This window comes from Phocoena sinus, chromosome 19 (genome assembly GCF_008692025.1).
Source record: "Phocoena sinus isolate mPhoSin1 chromosome 19, mPhoSin1.pri, whole genome shotgun sequence".
Classification (NCBI taxonomy): domain Eukaryota; kingdom Metazoa; phylum Chordata; class Mammalia; order Artiodactyla; family Phocoenidae; genus Phocoena; species Phocoena sinus.
Genome location: NC_045781.1, coordinates 58,791,878 through 58,810,898, shown reverse-complemented (window position 1 = coordinate 58,810,898; position 19,021 = coordinate 58,791,878). Strand labels below are relative to the sequence as shown.

General features: G+C 57.6%; 1 protein-coding gene across 8 annotated transcripts in view; it reads right to left on the bottom strand.

The window, feature by feature from the left end:
- ACSF3 (acyl-CoA synthetase family member 3) overlaps positions 1 to 14,511 on the bottom strand; it is a 57,989-nt gene extending 43,478 nt beyond the window's left edge. For 5 of the 8 annotated variants that reach the window (XM_032613527.1, XM_032613528.1, XM_032613529.1 and 2 more), the window contains exons 1-3: positions 14,287 to 14,511; positions 7,235 to 7,934; positions 6,116 to 6,271 (exon numbers count right to left, since the gene is read on the bottom strand). In XM_032613527.1, the coding sequence (XP_032469418.1) occupies positions 6,116 to 6,271; positions 7,235 to 7,934; positions 14,287 to 14,492 (1,062 nt within the window). In that variant the 5' untranslated portion in view covers positions 14,493 to 14,511. Of the gene's footprint in view, positions 1 to 6,115; positions 6,272 to 7,234; positions 7,935 to 10,631; positions 11,537 to 13,916; positions 14,144 to 14,286 lie in introns of those variants that run through there. The other 3 variants (XM_032613531.1, XM_032613534.1, XM_032613533.1) reach the window with 3 other exon arrangements.
- Between the last annotated feature and the right edge of the window lie 4,510 nt (positions 14,512 to 19,021).

The following is a 19,021-nucleotide window of genomic DNA, read 5'->3' as shown; positions in this document are numbered from 1 at the left end:
GGTGGAGGGCAGTGCCCTCGCTGCCACCTGGCACCAGGGAAGGCATGGGTCCTTGGAGGACACACCGGACAGCACTCGGGCATCTCCGGGAGCGTGGGTATCCCGATCTGGCTAACCAGGAACAGCCTCGAGCCCGTTCCTTCTCACTCACGGTGGCAGCGCCTGCAGGTTAGCGCCTGCAGTGTGCAGACCACTGGTGTGCAGACCCCGCCACTACCCAGCCTGGCGAGTCCCGACAACCGCCTCACGGGGCCCCTCACGGGGGGTGCTTATCCTGCTCACCAGGGCTCGCCCGTCGCCATGAGCACTAAGACAAGGAGACACAAAGCAGCGCAGACCGTACCACGTCCAAGGTGAGGTGCAGGGCCCTGGCCCGAGAGGAAAGGGGACAGGCTGGGTGAGGTGGCCGTCACTCTGGGAACCTATGGTCCTGGCCAGGCCTCTGGTGGACGCACATGTGGTCCTCACCCAGGCTTCCCACCGGAGGCTGAAGGAAGGACAGAGCTCACACTCAGCTGAATGAAGGGGGAGGACCGGCCCTAAAGTCATCAACTCAGACACTTGACCCCTGGCACAGAAACGACATCTGCCCTGGGGGCTGCCTCCTGAGAACTGTTGCAGCCGGGAAGGCGTGGCCATTGTGAGAACTCACCCCCACTGGCAAAGGGAACAGCAGCACCGCCACCGTGCCGCGTCCTCGCTGCTTCAACACGTCCATACACTTCAAAGTTGAAGGTCGGGCGATCCCGTCAAAAGCCTCTCTAGGGCCTGCGTCTTACCAGTGAAAACACTCCTGCGGCAGCCAGACCGCAGAGCCCAGACGGATGTGAGCAGCTCCCAAGCGGGATGCACACAGGTGCCCACACCGGATGCAGCAGAGCAAGGGTCCGGGGCCTTTTCACGCACCAGCTCCCCGACGTGACCCCGCAGAGCATCCGGGACTGGAACCTGGGGCTAGACCTCCAGCAGGACTGCCCTGCCCAGCAAAAGCCAGGACAGGGTTGGAGCACAGCTGCCACAGACGCCTCCTCAGCTTGAAGCAGTGGCCAGGGATTAAGCCATCACCCATTTCTGGCAATTCTAACAACACACGGGAGGGCTCTTATTCTGTTTTTAAGGTGCTCTGGCCAAAGTCTGGCAATGACAGAGGACACTCCACAATGAAAGGCTGGAGACAGGAGAAGAGATGCCTGTTTATCCCGTTCCATGGGCCTGTGTGCGCGGCCCCGCCCTAGCGGCCCCAGGCTGTGGGTCAGATCCGAGACGCACTTGAGCTTAAGAGCTCTGCTTCCCTCCCCCAACTCCGCCTGCAAACACCTCCACCCACTTCAACAAGATGCAGATTTCTCAAAGCCCAGAATGAACGACCTCTGCGGCCACAGGTGTGCCAGGCAGCAGGCTTCACATGGGCACCGGGGTCCCGAGCAGGGCACTGGTCTCTACAGAGTGCCCTGGCAGTGGCCCCAGCGGCCTGCACCGCCGAGCCGAAAGCAGCGCCACGCGCCGGGGTCTGCGCCCTCCTGCCTCACCGGCCGGGCCCCACCCTGACTCAGTGCCTCTCAGAGAGCCACCGTGATCCCGTGAAGTCACCGGAGCACGTTATCTGCGACAAGGAATCGATCGCAGCCAGGCAGCCTAATCAACAACCAGACTGCATTCCGCGGGGCTGACGGCGGACAGCCCGCCATCACTCTTCCTGCCGTCCCCGAGGTACCGCCACCGCATCAGTCAGCCTCGCGGGACGCAGACAGCCCCTCACCCCACCGTTCACGGAAGGGCTTGAAGCCGCCAGGAGCTGAGACCGTGTCAACACGACTGCAGGTTTCTGGGCCCCGCATCTCTTTTACACCCATTTCTTTGTTTTTTGTTTTCAATGAATGGTAATACACTTTTTTGTTTGTTTTTAAATATATTTACCTATTTGGCTGCGCTGGGTCTTAGTTGCGGCAGGCGGGATCTTCGTTGCCCCATGTGGGATCTTTACTTGTGGCATGTGGGATCTAGTTTCCTGACCAGGGATCGAACCCGGGCCCCCTGCATTGGGAGCGAGGAGTCTTAGCCGCTGGACCACCAGGTAAGTCCCCACGCGCATTTCTCAAAAACAAGCTTAGACAAGCCCCGATATTTAATAATGCTAAAGGTGGGGTTTTCCTATCAATAGTATAAGTAGATTCACAAAGCTCTGAAACTCAGGGCTGCGTCTTTTATCAACCACAGCAAATGTGTTTGACTCTTCAGCCCTGCTGCATGGTTCTGAGAAACCCCAAGTCAGTGCCTAGGATCGGGAAGGTCTGAGCTGACTGTCCCGGCAAGCTGCCCTGCAGCCTCTGGTCTCCAGCCCCCAGGCAGGAGAGAGGCAGCATCCCAGGGTCTCGCTCTCAGAGGTGCAGGCTGAGTAGTGACAGCGAGGGGCCACTGGAGTGAGGGGAGACAGCTGGAGGCCAAAGAAAATAAACGGGACCTGGTGGCCTGGGAGCAGGTGGGAATCCCTGAGGTTTGTATCCCTGTTGAGTGCTTCCTTGTCCAAAATCCACTCTCGTTTTCACAGTATCTAAGCTACACAGGTACATGTTGAACAGAGCCAATCCCATTAGGCTTTACACCAGCAAAGACCTCTCGGGAGGGTGAACACCAAGGCCGTCAGGTGGAGCTGCCCACACCCCAAGGATGCTATTCCACATGGAACCCCCGGCTCAGGGACACTGACAAGCCCGCCCGTGTAACCCGCCACCTGCGGCCACGGGCAGTGGCAGATGGAGCTGAGCTGTGAGCACAAGAGGCCCCATCCGCCGTCCCGGTCTTTTTTTTTTAATTTAATTTTTGGCTACATTGGGTCGTCGTTGCTGCACGCGAGCTTCTCTAGTTGCAGCGAGCGGGGGCTACTCTTTGTTGCCGTGTGTGGGCTTCTCACTGCAGTGGCTTCTCTTGTTGTGGAGCATGGGCTCTAGGCGCATGGCGTTCAGTAGTTGCAGCGCATGGGCTCAGTAGTTGTGGCTCACGGGCTCTAGAGCACAGGCTCAGTAGTGGTGGCGCGTTGGCTTAGTTGCTCCACGGCATGTGGGATCTTCCTGGATCGGGGCTCGAACCCGTGGTCCCCTGCATTGGCAGGCGGATTCTTAACCACTGCGCCATCGGGGAAGTCCCCGCCCTGGTCTTTATACACGTCTACAAACCCAAAGTGTGCAGAGAACTCTATCCCTTTAAGGGAACCTTGTGGTGGGTTTTTCAGTGGAATGTTGTTACGTTTAGCTGCTTATGCTCTGATTCCTGAGGAGCTGATACAGTAAAGTTTTCATTAAACAAATAACCACTCCCCTAAGTGACTTTCAGGGACGCTCCCCCCAGAGGCCTGTTCACAAGTCCAGATGATCACAGTGACAAAAGCCAAGGGGGAGCCTGTGGAGAGGGCTCAAGGAGCCAGTGTTCCCTCGTGGCCCATGGGGCCCGTAAGTGGTAACCGTCCATTCATCTACAACAGCTCTGAGCGCCTGCTCTAGGCCCTGGGGACAGGCCCTAAACAGAAGGAAAACCATGCCCTCGGAGGCGACATTTCAGGGGGAGAGAATGAGGACCCACAGCAGAGTCTATGTGGCTTCGAGGCGGTAAGTGGTACACTGAACGGTAGTGCAGATTAGGCCAGGACGGGGGCCAAGATGCACAGAGACTGGGCCTGCAGGCCCAGCGTGCTGGAGGTAGGTGGGGAGGAGGAGGTGGCGGCGGAAGAGGCCAGCAGGGGCCGGGGCTCCCCTCCTGGACGAGGCAGCCACACTTCCTGCTCGCTCTTTACCTTCCTGGGTCTGTGCTTTGGGGAAGGAAAGGCCTGCTCCGTCTGCAGGCCAGCAGCCTGCCTGCACCCCTGCCTCGCCCACCAGGCACTCACATGGATCAGGAACGAGGAAATCAGGAAGCTGGGACCGTAGCCGGCTGGTCAGCCACTGCGGCTCAGCCTGTCTGGGTCCCTGATCTAAGCTCAGGGTGGGGCACCCCTCCATCCTCCTCCTGTCTTTGTGGTGCCCTGCAGGGAGGCCCTCCGAGTGAATGAAGCATTGCGGGGAGGGCAATTTGCATTCTGTGGAGACCCCAGGGTGCTCCTGCACTCCTGCTGCACAAGCCCAGACAGTCACAAAACCCTGGGACTAGGGGACGAGCTGGCTGTCCCCACTTGCCCTTAGCAGTCACTCCCGATAGCCTCAGGGCCCCCCTTTCTCCCCCTCCCCGCTGCCCAGTCAGTTCAGTCAGAGCCCCCTTAGGAAGCCATGTGTGCCGGGCCGGACCGACCCCTTTGGAGAGTCACTGGGACTTGTGTTAAGAGGCAGACAGCCCTCTGTAGACCCCACTGTCTAAATCCTGAGGCCCTGCAGCTGAAAAACAAACAGCAGGATGGGGGCGGAGCTGCGGTAGTGGGCGGAGGAGGGGGCTGGCTGGCTGGGACTGCCACTTCTACCGTTTGCCTCGCCGGGTCCACAGCGCTCACGCCGGATTTTAAGCTACGTTCTCCTCTAAACCCAACAGCATCACCAGTCAGCACACAGGGTCCCCAGCTTCCCTGACGCTGGTCTGCACGCAGCACCCTTGCAAACAGGAGGAGAAAGGGTCCCTGCTTCTCCCTGCTTTGCGTTGCTGGGAATGGGCTCAGTGCCCACCCTGCGCCAGGCTCATCGCTCCTCCGTTAGAGGACGAGACAGAAGGTCAGGGAGGTGCGGGGCTCGCCCGGGACCAGCCTGTCTGTAGCACCTCGTCCTCTCACTCTGACCTGGTACCAGCACCGATGTGAATTAAGGCTCCAGGCGTGACGTGAGGACGGGCCGGAGACGATCTATCTAGAGCTGCCTCTTTCTGGTGGAGACAGAGGAGGCCGACTTCAGTGAACGATAGATTCTGCAGACCAGGGACCCCAGGCCTCAGGGACCCCTCGTGAGGAAATTCACCCTGGAATAAAGTGACTAAACAACAAGCTCTGTGCTGCGGGCCGAGCCTGGGCACCTCTCCAGAGACCTCACTCGGCAGCCCTGCTGCGCAGAGGTCTCCAAGCCACTCCTCTCCTGGGGCTGCAGACCTGCACAGGACCCCGCCCCCACAGGAGCCCGCCCCCACCTGGAGCCCAGCCCCCATCTGAAGTCCAGCGCCCACAGAAGCCCAGCCCAGGTGCTTCCTGGGCTCTCCCACTTCGCATTCCCATGCTGTGTATAGGTTACAGCGTGAGTCAGTGACAGAGTGGGGTCTCGTTCAAGCCCTGTGCTTCCTGGCGGCCCCACGGGGACGTGTCAGTTCGGCAGCCTCTCCGTGCAGTCAGCCCATCACCACCTCAGAGCCCTGCCTTCACCTGCCCCGGGCACCTGTCCCCACCAGTCCATGGGACACGGAGGCTGGGATGGGACTGCAGCTCACCACGTGCCGGGGGCAGGGGCAGCGTCTGGCCAGGTCGCTCCCCTCCTTCTGCACTCTGCAGTGCCCGCTCTGCCCCACCTCGTAGCCACTCGGCCTCCCTCCCCCGCTGACCGCACGGCAGTGCTGGGAAAGAACCACCTGCTGGAAAGGGGGACCGGTGGGGAGACGGACACGGAGCCCCCAGCTGGGCCATCCGCTGGGGACCTTGAAAGCCAGCAGTCAGCTGCATAACAGCCCCAAGACATCCACGTACTCACCCCCGTGGATGCGCCCCCTCACGTGGCAAAGGGGACTCTGCAGGGGTCTGGAGATGCTGCGGCTGCCCTGGACACTGGGTGGGTCCGACATGGTCACAGGGTCCTCATGTAGAGGGAGATCTGGCCACAGAAGAGGCAGCGGCCACGAGAATACAGAAGCAGAGGTGGGGGTGATGCAGCCACAAGGCAGGGCACACAGGCGCCTGCAGCAGCTGGAAGAGGCAGGAGCAGATTCTGCCCCGCAGCCTCCAGACAGAATCAGGCCTGCGGCGCCTGGCCCTTAGCCCCGCGAGCCTCATCTTGGACTTGGCCTTCCAGAACCGAGAGTACACACTTGTGCTGCGTGAAGCCCCAGTGGGGACCCTCTGCTCCAGCAGTAACAGGAAACTCGCCGCTGGGACTCTGCACCCCAGAGAAGGGGCCCGGGGAGGCCCAGAGCCCGCGACGCCGAGAGCCCGGCCCCGACTCACCAGCTGAGCGCTGAACTCGGGCAACATCACGCAGGTGGCGCCCACCCAGAGCGGACAAAGCAGCTTGTTGACCACGCCGTGGACATGGTGCAGCGGGAGAACGTGGAGGATCACGTCGTCCTTTGTCCAGGCCCATTTGTGGACCAGCCCCGTCACCTGGAGGACAGGAGCACAGCCTCAGAATAGGACGACGCACACAGCTGGCCGCCGCGGCTGAAAAGGCGGGAGGAGACGGCCGCTGCCCCGCCCTTGACGGCACGGGAGGACATGGTAACAGAATGACCTGGGGTCTGACCGCGGGGCCGTCTGTCCACCACTTACCCTCCTGCTAGAGAACAGGGCCGCATGCAGTCAGGGGCTTCAGCCAGTTTGAAAGGGCCTTTGATTTGGGGTCAAAGGCCTCTGCAGACTCTGGGCGGCTCTCCCGTCAGGCGGCTCCGACAGGCCCTGGGACTCTGGCCTCGCCAGAGTCCGGGCTTGAACCCGGCTGTCTGTCTGAGCCACGTCTATTCTGGTACCACCCTCACCCCGGCTTAGCCTGAGTCGATGGCGTTGACCTCTGACCTCCCTTTTTGTGGGCTTGAACTTCTCTTATTTTCCCAGTCCTGCTGTGTAAGAGTCTTCACTGTGCGTGCAAATGCTTTTTGGAAGCAAGAAGAGTATAAACTGCAGACAGATACAGCGGCCGGGGAGTTTCACAGACATGGTAACCGAGGCCACGGAACACAAGATAACACCTACGATGTGGCGCACACGAGTTCCTGCTTCTCGTTTCCCAAATCAGCCGCAATTCTAGGTGCTGACGGCACATTCCGGATAATCGCTTTGTGGCTGGTTTATTTTAAAACCTCAGCATCACATATAGTGGCCCGTTCCATGCTCCACACGCCACGGCTCTAGAGGAGCCCGAGGGGGCCTGTTAACCCCCCGGCACCTGGGCACTGCACCCCCCTACACCGCCAGTGGGGCTGCTGGTCACATGGCCCGGGGGTGGGACGGTGAGAGCTGTGACTGGCCCTACAGAATGAACAGAAGGCCGCCTGCCGTGACTGCTGCTGGGGCTGGCCTGCGGGGACACAGCAGACACCTCCCGACTGTGGCGGCCCCAGAAGCACTCACCACGGCCCTGATGTTCTGATGCGTGCTCAGGACGCCCTTGGGTCTCCCCGTGGTCCCGCTGGTGTAGATGATCATGGCGCCCCGGTCTCTCCAGTCCCACTCTGGCAGCCAGCCTTCCCCGGGGTCCTCGGCTGCTCCGTGGTAGACTGCGGGCGGGAGAGGCAGGAGCGGGACCCCCAGCTTCTGGACCACCGGGCTCAGGAGCTCCACGTGCTCTGGGCCGGCGAGGACCACGGAGCTGCGCGAGTCCTGGATGAAATACTCCAGCTGGGCCTGGGGGTGCTTCCTGCAGAGGGGGACGGCGATGCCGCCGCTCATCCACGTGGCCCACTGCGCCACCACGAAGGAGACGTCATTGCCGCACAGGAGGGAGACCCTCTCCTCCCGGAGGTCCCCGTCGACACACCCACGGAGCCGGCAGATCTCCCGGGACAGGCAGAGGCTGCGGGAGTAGAGGTCCTTGTACGTGTGGCTGCCGTGCTGGTCGACGAGGGCGATCCTGTCCCCGAAGCCCAGGGCGCGGCGGAAGCCCAGGGCGCTGCTGTCGGAGCGCGTGGCCGGGGCCGTGTGCAGGGTGCCGCGTCCTCTGCACCTCCGGGGGGCTGGCCACCAACGTGGCCCGGGCCAGGCCCGGGCCAGGCGCCGGAGGGACATCACCACGCGGGGCAGCGTCGCAGCAGCAGACGCCAAGTGCCGGTACCTGGCAGGAAGAGAGGGCACTGTGGTCACTGCCCTGTCCTGGCGGACCCCCACGGCGGCCTCACTTCCAATCACGGGGGACATCCCGAGACCGGAAACGCTAACAATCTCACAACACACACCTTTGGAACGTGAATGACCCAAGTTTCAGCTTTCTACCCAGTCTCATTGCTTTACAGGTTTTAAAAACATGCACGATTCTAAAACAATGAGCTAAACTGGGTGAAGCCAAGGAGAAACAAACAGAACTCGGTGCACTTCAGGTAAATTCCGAATAACGGTTTTCAAAACCCTGAACCCGGAGAAGTTCGAGCCGAGAGCAGGAGGTGCAAGGGCCCTCGAGCAGCGCAGTGCGCACGACGCGGGCCCACTGACGCGCGGGCTGTCGTCACTAACCTGCACCGCGGCACTTACACGAGTGCGAATACAGAGGGCGGGGCCGTGCAGGAAGGGCCGGCTGTGAAGTCACTCGGAGTTTCGGCAGTGGGGCCGCCCCAATGCCCACCCAACCCCCGCCTGGTTCAAGGGCTGGCTGTGTTCCCTCCCCGCCAGCAGCGGGGCCTGGAGATTCCAGCGAGCGGAGCGCAGACACTGGGCTCGCTTCTGCTCTGGAACACGTGCCGAGCCATGGACTCTTAGGAACCTGTCTAAAATAGAGCAGAGACGCAAATAGGGCAGGTTCACATGTCTGCAAAGCGTCACTCTGTCTTTTAAGCCAGAACATAACTCTTCCCTCTCTTCCCCTCAGCCTAACTACTAAACAATGACCAAAACAGTCCGCCAGGAGGAGGGCTCCCCAGGAAGGCTGTGAGCCACGACCCGCACCTGGAATTCTCCAGCGTGCTCAAGAGGAGGAGGCCTGGGAAAGGGTGGCCGGGCGCACCCCTCCACGCTGCCGCCCCTCCACTCAACAGGTCAGGAGCCCTCCTGACCCCTGAGACCACGGAAGACGGTTCCTTCCCAGCGCCAGGGCGGCCAGCAAGGTCCACGGGCCACCACCTGCCCTGGCTCGGCGTCCCCACTGCCGAGCGCTCCCCACTGTAGCCTCTGCCGCCTCTACTCCACCTGGGCGCTCTCAGCCAGAGCAGCGTCCCTGACGGGGAGCTGATGGATGCACCAGCTCCCCCGGTTGTTCCTGAAGGATTTTTAATGAGGATTATTTGGTAACACACTTAATATATTACGTGTGTTTTCACCTTCGACCACCCTGTTCAATAAGCAAGGCAAGCACTGTTAACCCTATCTCACCCACAAGAAAATTCAAAGTCCCCCCTCCTAAATCACAGCCAGGAGCCCAGCCGGAGCCTTCCCACCCCCAGCCATCGTTCCCCACCGGAGTCACCACACCAGACGCCCACGGCCACCCTGGCCCACGACAGCACAAGGAAATGGCCTGATGCTGGCTATGCTGTGGTGGGGGGGCGTGTCTCTCCCTGTTACTGGGGCGGGGGCCGGGGGGGGGGGGGGCGGGCAGACTTCACAGGGACCCTAGAGGGCACTTCTGAGTGTCAGGCTGATGAGGACGCCTCCAAGGGGCTGTCCAGCATCATAAAATACAACTTGTAACTCTCGTTCCCGTTCCAACGGGCCCAGCAAAGCAGGGAAGGTGGGGACTGGTGGGCGGGCAGCCCCGCACCTGCCGCCAGGAGGCTGCTTCTCCCGGGCTCAGTGCATCCTCTCCCCGACAAGCCTCACTCTTCCGTCTCCTTCATTAACTTGCTACAGGGGAAAACAAATGTGCTATGTTTGTTACATGTACCAAACAGTTTTGTTCTCTGTTGTTAATTTAAAAAACAGACTACACACAACACTTTATAATTACCTAACAAAACAAACAGCCCACAGCAGTAAAGGTCGGGACTGAGCTCTCCTCTGTCCTGAGATCCTCCGCGTGCTGGCTGCCCCGGGTGGCAAGGGCTCTGACACAAGGTCTCCCAGCCTCCCAGCCCAGCAGGCGGAAACCTGGCACCAGGGAGATGCCCGCCTGCCTGACCCTCCTGCCTGCAGGGGCCTCAGCGGCCCCACCTCCTCCCCAGCGGCTGCTCCGAGGTCCTATGGAAACACTCCCAAAAGCTCCAGGCCTCCCCCACCGGTGGGCTCTCCAGTACACGTGGCCCACACCCCTTCCAGATGAAGGAGGCCAGAGTGTCTTGTGACGTCCTGGGCTCTGCCCTCTACGCAAGGTTCAGAGGCGGGCTCGCAGTTGGTTTCACACCTCTGGATTTCTGTTACTATAAAGAAACCTGACAAATTGTAAGAAAACAGCTGGGCTTGACCAGAGAAAATAAGAAATGTGATAAACATGTGAGATGTGCCAGTTTCAGAAAGAAAATGAGCTAGTGTGGGCTTCCCTGGTGGCGCAGTGGTTGAGAGTCCGCCTGGCAATGCGGGGGACACGGGTTCGTGCCCCGGTCGGGGAAGATCCCACATGCCGTGGAGCAGCTGGGCCCGTGAGCCATGGCCGCTGAGCCTTCGCGTCCGGAGCCTGTGCTCCGCAACGGGAGAGGCCACAACAGTGAGAGGCCCGTGTACCGCAAAAAAAAAAAAAAAAAAAGAAGAAAAGAAAAGAAAATGAGCTAGTGAGAAGCAAACCAGGGGCTTTAAGCGCTTCCTCTTCTCACTTCTAGCAAATTCTTTTCTATTTGCTTTACAGGCAGGAGAAACTAAAACAAAGAGAATCTATAAACAGAAAACCTACCGCACAACGTTTCTCGGTTACAGCCCGAGGCCTGAGTCTTGTTGGTGACCACGCAAGACAGATGTTCGGGGGTGCCCGCTGAAGTGACAGCATTTTCTGGGGTGTTGAGGAACACAGCACTCAGGCACTGGGTGCCGTGGAGGACAGACAGACGGACAGCCAGGAGTGGCTGCTGCTCCCACACCTCTGCCTGGCAGGCCTTACAGGGCTTCACAGGCAATGTCACAGCTGCTGCCAGTGAGACCCACCGGCTCAGCCTTCCTCTGTCCAGATACCCCATGAGGGGCCTAGGAAGGGCAAGCTTTCTGCCTGCTCCCCCTGGGGCCCCGGGGACTGGACCACACTGAGGGGGGCCAGTCAGAGAGAAGCTGGGGTCTGAGAACTTGAAATGAAAACTGGAAGACAGGCTGACCGCCACTGTCCCTCCCTCCCTGGCCGGGGGTGGGAGGGCTAGCTGACTTCTGACTCCATAGCAGCGAATCCACAGTGGGCTGGGGACGGATGCCGGGGGCAGGCAGTCAGAGCAGCACCTCCAAGGAAAACAGAGAGGTGAAGCCACCTGCCCAAGGCCACAGAGCAACTGGAGAAACAGCATCGAGACCCAGGCCCGGCTGGCTGCAGCACACCGACCCACTCTGAGACACCACAGGCGGTGAGGAAGGCCCTGGGCAGGGAAGGCCAAGTCCGTGCTGGGAGCTGCCCCAAGAGACACCACACATTAACTGGGCGGCACCCCCAGCCTAGTGACAGCTCAGCCATCCAAAGAGGGCACTCAGCAGTCCCTTCTAGATGCGACATGAAAACAGGAAATGCAAGCCCTCTGTTCCCATGGTTTTGTTTTTTAAATGTATCCTAAGGAAAAAATCAGCCATGTACATAAAGGTTCACTGTGGGGTGCTCACTGCAGGGTTGTTTCTGATATTGAAAAACTGGGGCTAAGCCGGGTGGTCCGGAAGGTCTGAGGAGGCCAGGGGACACACACGCGTGAGGGGCTGGGCCACGGCCCGACTGCACCAGCCCCCGCAGAGCTGCTCAGGGGAGGGACGTCCCTCCAGAGACAGGAAGGTGAGCCTCCAGGTGGACACGAGGCAGCAGGGCCACAGGTGGCTTTCGTTTCCTTCTTAGCGCTGCTCCATTTGCTCCAGATTTTCTGCAATGAGCACGTACGACTTTTGTAATCAGATTTTAAAAGTCTAATAAATGACATTTATATTTTCAAATGGAGATATTTCAACCTCAGCATTAACATTTTCTTTGGTACAAAAAAAGGAAAGGAAAAAAAATAGAAAAAAAGAGGAAAATATTAAAATTATTTGTTCTGGATGGTGGATCTACAGGGTGTCTGTAATTTTCTGTAGCTGTTTAATGTCTCAAAACGACAGAGGCAAATAAAAACGAGATAGCCTTCTTCTCTCAATTAAACCTAGTGGTTCACGGAAGGCTCATGGGGACAATGAAGAAGTCCTCACAGAAGCAGCTGGAACGCTCACTGTGCTGGCCCTCAGAGCACCGCAGGGCTGGCGTCCGGGAGCAGTGACCTGGCCCCAGTGTCCCAGTGCTGGGAGGTGGCAAGACCGCCTGGCTCCGCGTGGGGACGGGTGTCCCGAGGCAGGGTGGAGCAGGTGGCTGGAGCTCGGGGGACGGGGAGCCTGCCAGGTGACCTGCAGGGAGGGAGGCTCAGGGACACGTAGCTGTGCTCACACGGGGGTGTCTGTGGAACAGACGCTGAGAAGGGGCCCTGCCTGCTCACCACGGAGCCTCACAACCCAAATGACTTTTAATCGGGTAAACACTGCCAGAGTGGCCTCCAGAGAAGCTGCACTAATTTTTTCTCCCACTGAACATGTGGGAACATAGGGCCACCCCTTCAAAACAGCTTTTATGTGCTCCCGAAACCACCCATCATCGAGCCATTCAATACAGAGCTAAAATCTCCAAGGTCAAGGGGAGCAAGGCCCTGCCTTGAACAAGCAGAAAGAACGAAGTCATATCAGATGACTGTGTCCTGAGCAGGTCCAGGTGCAGAAAGACCAACAGCGACCTCAGGAAAAGAGGCCACGCCTTCCAACCACCAGCCCCCTTGGCCACGGGGCCCCCCATCACTGCCGATGGCACAGCCTGGAGTGATGTTGCCACCCAGCAAATGCAATTTGGCCACGGATCTCTCCCTGTCTCGATTAACCAACGTCATGAGGTCAGCATCACTGTGCAGCAATGTGAAAAAATCCCAGCCGAGAACACGGAAACCTGAATTCTGGTGAACCAGACGCCTTCTCCCGGGCAGGCCACGCCGCGCTCAGCTCCCTCCAGGAGGCCAGAGCCCAGGCAGAGACCCAGCAGAAGCCACTCAGTGCTCTGACCATCAGGTTCCCAGGCCAGACCACTTAGGTGCACGGCCCTCTCAGGACACACACCCAACACCGGGAAGATGACATCTGTCACGTCCTAACCAGGGTGCTGGTTGAAAGCACAGATCCTAGAGTCAAAACAGACCCAGACTGGAACATTCACTGGTTTTTCCGAGTTTTCCTCAGCCGTCTACGCCTTCGGTTCCTGTGAGAACCGCCCAGAACACACAGTGGGAAGCACACGGCCCAGCCATCCTGAGCACCGTGCTCACCACGGAGCCATGTGACAAAAATTACTCGATAAGAATGATACTTGCATTCAAATGAAGGCGGCTGGTTTCGAAATGAATCGAATGGCACCTGACGGATCATCGCCACCTGCCGCCAACCCTGCCCGCTGTCCGCGGACTCGGTGAAGGTGCGCGGCCGGGGAGGGGCCCGCACTCTCCCTCTGTGCCGGACACTTGTTTCAGCATGCTGCCTGCGGTCTGGGAGCCGCTTTCAAAGTTACGTTTCTAAGTAACAGACATTCACACTGCATTCAAATCAAACACACCAAAAGGGAAAAACAAACGCTTAAACCCATCTCCATATTAGGACGTAAAATACTATTTTAAAGATGCCATCTGGAGGGATGAAGCTTACAATCTTGGGCCGTGGCTTAATCCACAGATGCCGTCTGCCTTGAAGAGTGGCTCTGGGACATGGGGTGGGGGCACAGTAGGGACTGAGGAAAGCTCGCTAGATTCGCTGGGCTTTCACGTTTCACATCAGAACCTCCGGGGGCCCCCTGAAGCCTGCTGGGGATGTCTGTGCTCCTGGGCCCAGCACCGGTACCCCCTACCCCCAACTGTCCCTGCCTAGGTCTCCAGACAAACATGCCCCTCCTCGGGATGGAAGCCTACAAACTCCCCAAACACGGGATTCCTGTTCCCACCTCCAATTGTCATCCTTCCCCCTTTTGGCAAACTCCTCATCATCCTTCAAAGCCCCGCTGAGTATCACCTCCTCTTTAGTGCACAAAGCAAACAAAGCAAGTGGGGGGGAGGGGCGTGGTGCTTCAAGGAGGATTCCTGCGGCCCAATGAGGCCGGAAATGGATTTGTTTCCGACAAGGCAGATCAACTTCCCTCCAACTATGGCTGAACGTGGACTTGACTCACTCCTACACCCCGGGGGCCTGGACGTCGCCACCAGCGCCGCGAAGGGAAGGCAGGGTCCCCACTTGACGCAGCCCCTGCGAGGGAGGGGGCGGGGCGGGACGCGGGGTGGAGGAGCGGGGGTGAGGGGTGAGGGGGCGGGCTCTACCTCCGCAGGCCGGACTCGCGCTCCTCCTCCTTGCCGGGTCGGAACCGGAACCGGAACCGGAACCGCGGCTGCGCGCGCACCCCGCGTCCGGCGCCCAAGCGCGTCCCCCGGCGCCGCACCGCGCCGCGGGTTCCGGGCGCGAACGTTCCCCACGACCGGTCGTCGCGGCCCCGGGGCCCGGGCGGCTGCGTGTTAACCGCTCCCATCCCGAAGCGGGTCGGGAACCGGGCGCCTCAGGTGTTCTAACTCCCTGTTGGGCGGAGCCGGGCACAAGTCCGCTCGGCCGAAACGTGAGATTTCTCTGAAGTAACAAATCAACCACGGACACACGGTTCGGGCCAGCGCGTTAACGGCCGCCTCCCGGGGCGCCGCGAGCCGGGCCGAACCCGGGCTGGGCCGCCGCCACCCCCCCCCGCCCCGCTCGGTGTCGGCCGTGAACCTCCGGGGGTGCTGAGGACGCGGAGCCCGAGGGAAGAGGGGCCGGAAATCTCCGAGGAGCAGCAAAACGACTGAGATGGAAAAAAGATGAGAAGATCCCTGGGCCCTCCGTTCGGTCCAGTAAGAAAAGTATAATAGTTTTGTGGGGCCTTTAGGGACTTTTCACCCCCTCACTTGTTCCCGTAAACCAATTCTTCTCCCTATCGTGCGCCACTCCTTCTCCCTATCGAAACCAATTCTTGGAGTTTTTCAGTTGACGGGGACTTGCCAGACAGCGGGTAATTTTCCAGTTGCCCGTGACAGGTATACGCCCTAACCGCCACAATGAACAGACAACTATAACGGCCAGAAGGTGGGACAAAAGTTCCTAAGCCAATGAATTCAAAAGTCACCACATTTACCCAATCATTGTGAGAATATACCCGCCCTATGAGTAAATAAACCTATAAAAAGTATGTGATTCCGCTTTTAGGGGTTCCCCATCGGCCTCCTGCGTGAGGTTCAGGGAACCCCGGTGCATCGGCTCCTAATAAACCTCTTGCGTGTTGCAGCGGCTCTCGACTCTTGGCGGTTCTTGGGCGAGTTGGAATCCCTCGTAGACCGTTTGGGTCTAACATTTGGGGGCTCGTCCGGGATCCCCACTCGCCCCCGGGTCACAAAAACATCGGGAGTCGGAGGTATCAGGTAGGCTCGAGCCCAATTGTCTGTTTGTTTGTCGTTTGTTTGTTGCTAGCCGCCATTAGGAAAAAGCCGTGCGAACCGGCTTGCTGTGGAATCTGTATTGAACTCCTGGCTAGGCAGACGTGCCGAAAGCTGGTGTCCACGGGCCCCGGGGGACGCCCTGGTGGTCCATCTGGAAGGAGAAACAAATTTTGTCTCCCCTTCATCTGGTTCTGGCAGGTTATATAAGCTGCCATCTGAATTTGAGTTGGTTTCGGGTTTAAGTTCGCGGCGGCTGGTTCTGGCAGGTTATATAAGCTGCCATCTGAATTTGAGTTGGTTTCGGGTTTAAGTTCGCGGCGGCAATATCAATGTGTGTCTTTTGAAATTTTATTGTTTTTCTGTACTATTATCTTTCTTTTGACGGACGACAATGGGACAAACTATGACGACTCCTCTTTCTCTTACCCTAAGCCACTGGACCGAAGTTAGGGCTAGGGCCCACAACCTTTCGGTAAAAGTAAGGAAAGAAAAATGGCAAACGCTGTGTACCTCTGAGTGGCCTACATTTCAGACAGGGTGGCCACCCGAAGGATCTTTTTTGTTATATAAGGTTGGGCTAGTCAAGTCTAGGGTCTTTAACACAGGACCCCACGGACACCCAGACCAGATACCATATATCTTGGTCTGGGAAGATCTAGTTCTCTCCCCGCCTCCGTGGGTCCGGCCCTTTGTTTCCTCAACAGGCACGTCTGCATGCGCTCCAGCACAATCGGAGATATTGGCCCTGAAGAAAACCCCAGACACGGAAAAGTCATCTGCTGCCCCGGACCCGCCAAAGGCGATATATCCTGACCTGCAGTCTGATTTGCTTCTTCTAGATTCCCCACCTCCTTATCCTCCGGCCCTAAATCCCATGTCGCCCCTAGGACCCCCAGCTTCACAACCCTCCGCACCAGTAGGGCCACCTGTTATGGCGGAAAGGGGGGGTCCCTCGGCGGGCACCAGAAGCCGGAGGGCTGTTTCCCCGGATTCTACTGCTTTACCCCTTAGAGAATATGGCCCCCCCGATAACCACGGGAATAGGCCCCTTCAATACTGGCCCTTTTCCTCTGCAGATCTTTATAATTGGAAGATGCATAACCCTACTTTCTCTGAAAACCCACAGGCTCTTACTGCTCTAATAGAGTCTCTTGTCTTCTCCCACCAACCCACCTGGGATGATTGTCAACAGCTCCTCCAGACTCTCCTCACAACTGAGGAGAGGCAACGGGTTCTCCTGGAGGCTAAAAAGAATGTGTTAGCCGCCAATGGACAACCTACCCAGTTGCCTAACGAGATTGATGCCGGGTTTCCACTCATCAGGCCGAATTGGGACTTTAATACCCCGGAAGGTAAGGAGCACCTGAAAATGTATCGCCAGGCTCTGGTGGCGGGTCTCCATGGAGCGGCCAGGCGCCCCACGAATTTGGCTAAGGTAAGAGAGGTAACTCAGGGGCCCCAGGAATCGCCAACCGTGTTCCTAGAACGCTTAATGGAGGCTTTTAGACGATTCACTCCTTATGATCCAACCTCTGAGGAACATAAGGCCACCATAGCAATGGCCTTTATTGACCAGGCGGCCCCTGATATTAAAAAGAAGTTACAAAGGCTGGATGGCCTACAAGGTTTCTCCCTTCAGGACTTAGTAAAAGAGGCAGATAAGGTATATAATAAGAGGGAGACAGAAAAAAAAAGAGAAAAAAGAAAGCAGAAGGAACAAGAGGCTCGTGAGGTAAGATGAGATAAGAGGCAAGAAAGACATTTGAGTAAGATACTGGCCACTGTAGTCAGAGGAGGAAACAGTAGAGACAGAAATAGACAGGAAGGGCGAACAACGGATAGAAGGCGGCCATTAGACAAGGACCAATGTGCCTACTGTAAAGAAAAAGGTCATTGGGCAAGAAAATGCCCTAAATAAAGGAACGGGGGAAGGATCACTAAGCCTTTTCATCTGTACGTGGCCGAGAATAAAGATATTGCAAAGGGAGTACTAACTCAGAAACTGGGCCCCTGGAATCGCCCGGTTGCGTACCTATCAAAGAAATTGGATCCTGTGGCAGCAGGATGGCCCGCCTGTTTAAAAATAATCGCCGCGGTGGCCGCTTTGGTCAAAGATGCTGACAAACTGACTTTGGGGCAGAACCTAACGATAACAGCCCCCCATGCATTAAAAAGTGTAATTCGCCAGCCACCCGACAGATGGCTAACAAATGCCAGGATGACTCATTACCAAGCCCTGCTGTTAAACTCAGATCGTATTAAGTTTACCTCAGCCACAGGACTCAACCCGGCCACCTTGCTACCCGACCCTGACCTGGAAAACACTACCGTCATCCATGATTGTCAGGAAGTACTGGCTGCAGCACACGGTAGCAGACCAGACTTGATGGATCAGCCCCTCCCCAACGCCGACGTTACCTGGTTTACTGACGGAAGCAGTTTCCTAGAGGAAGGTAAGCGTCGGGCGGGAGCTGCCGTGGTAGACGGGAAAGAGGTCATCTGGGCAGCCGCATTACCGCAAGGGACATCGGCCCAACGGGCTGAACTAATCGCCATGACTAGAGCATTGGAACTAGCAGAAAACAAAAAAGTAAACATCTATACGGACAGTAGGTACGCATTTGCTACCGCCCATGTCCCTGGGGCCATTTACCAACAAAGAGGGTTGCTCACCTCGGCGGGCAAAGAAATTAAAAACAAAGAAGAAATAGTGGCACTGCTAGCTGCCCTCATGCTCCCCACTAAAGTCAGCATCATTCATTGCCCCGGACACCAGAAGGACAATACCCCGGTGACAAGAGGCAACAAATTGGCAGATAGGGTGGCACGAGAAGTGGCTCTACGGGAAATCATACTAGAACTATCAGATGAGAGTCCTGGGAAACCAAATGATAGGGGAACAATTACCCCAGCCATAACTAAAGGAACATTATCTCCTCAACAAGCAAAATCCATGCTACAACAGATTCACAGATGGACACACTTAGGAACCAAAAAGATGGTGTCCCTACTACACAAGACAGGTTATGATACCCCTGGACTAACTAAATTAGCTGAGCAGATTGCACGAGAGTGCATTCCATGCCAACAGGTAAACTCCCATAAAGGAAAACTTGAGGTCGGAAAAAGGCTCAGAGGAGACCGCCCAGGAGCCTATTGGGAGGTCGACTTCACTGAAATACGCCCTGGAAGGTACGGTAACAGGGATCTTCTAGTTTTTATAGATACCTTCTCAGGATGGGTAGAAGCTTTCCCGACGAAGAAGGAGACAGCTACTGTGGTGGCCAAAAAGATCTTAGAAGAAATTTTCCCCCGGTTCGGGGCACCAAAGGTAATAGGATCAGATAATGGTCCCGCCTTCGTCGCCCAGGTAAGTCAGGGTGTGGCCAAATACCTGGCGACTGATTGGAAATTACATTGTGCCTATAGACCCCAGAGTTCAGGACAGGTAGAGAGAACGAATAGAACTCTAAAAGAGACCCTAACTCAATTGTCCATAGAGACTGGCGGTACAGATTGGACGGTGCTCCTTCCCTTAGCCCTGTTCCGGGCTAGAAATACCCCCTCCCGCTATTATCTTACTCCATTTGAAATA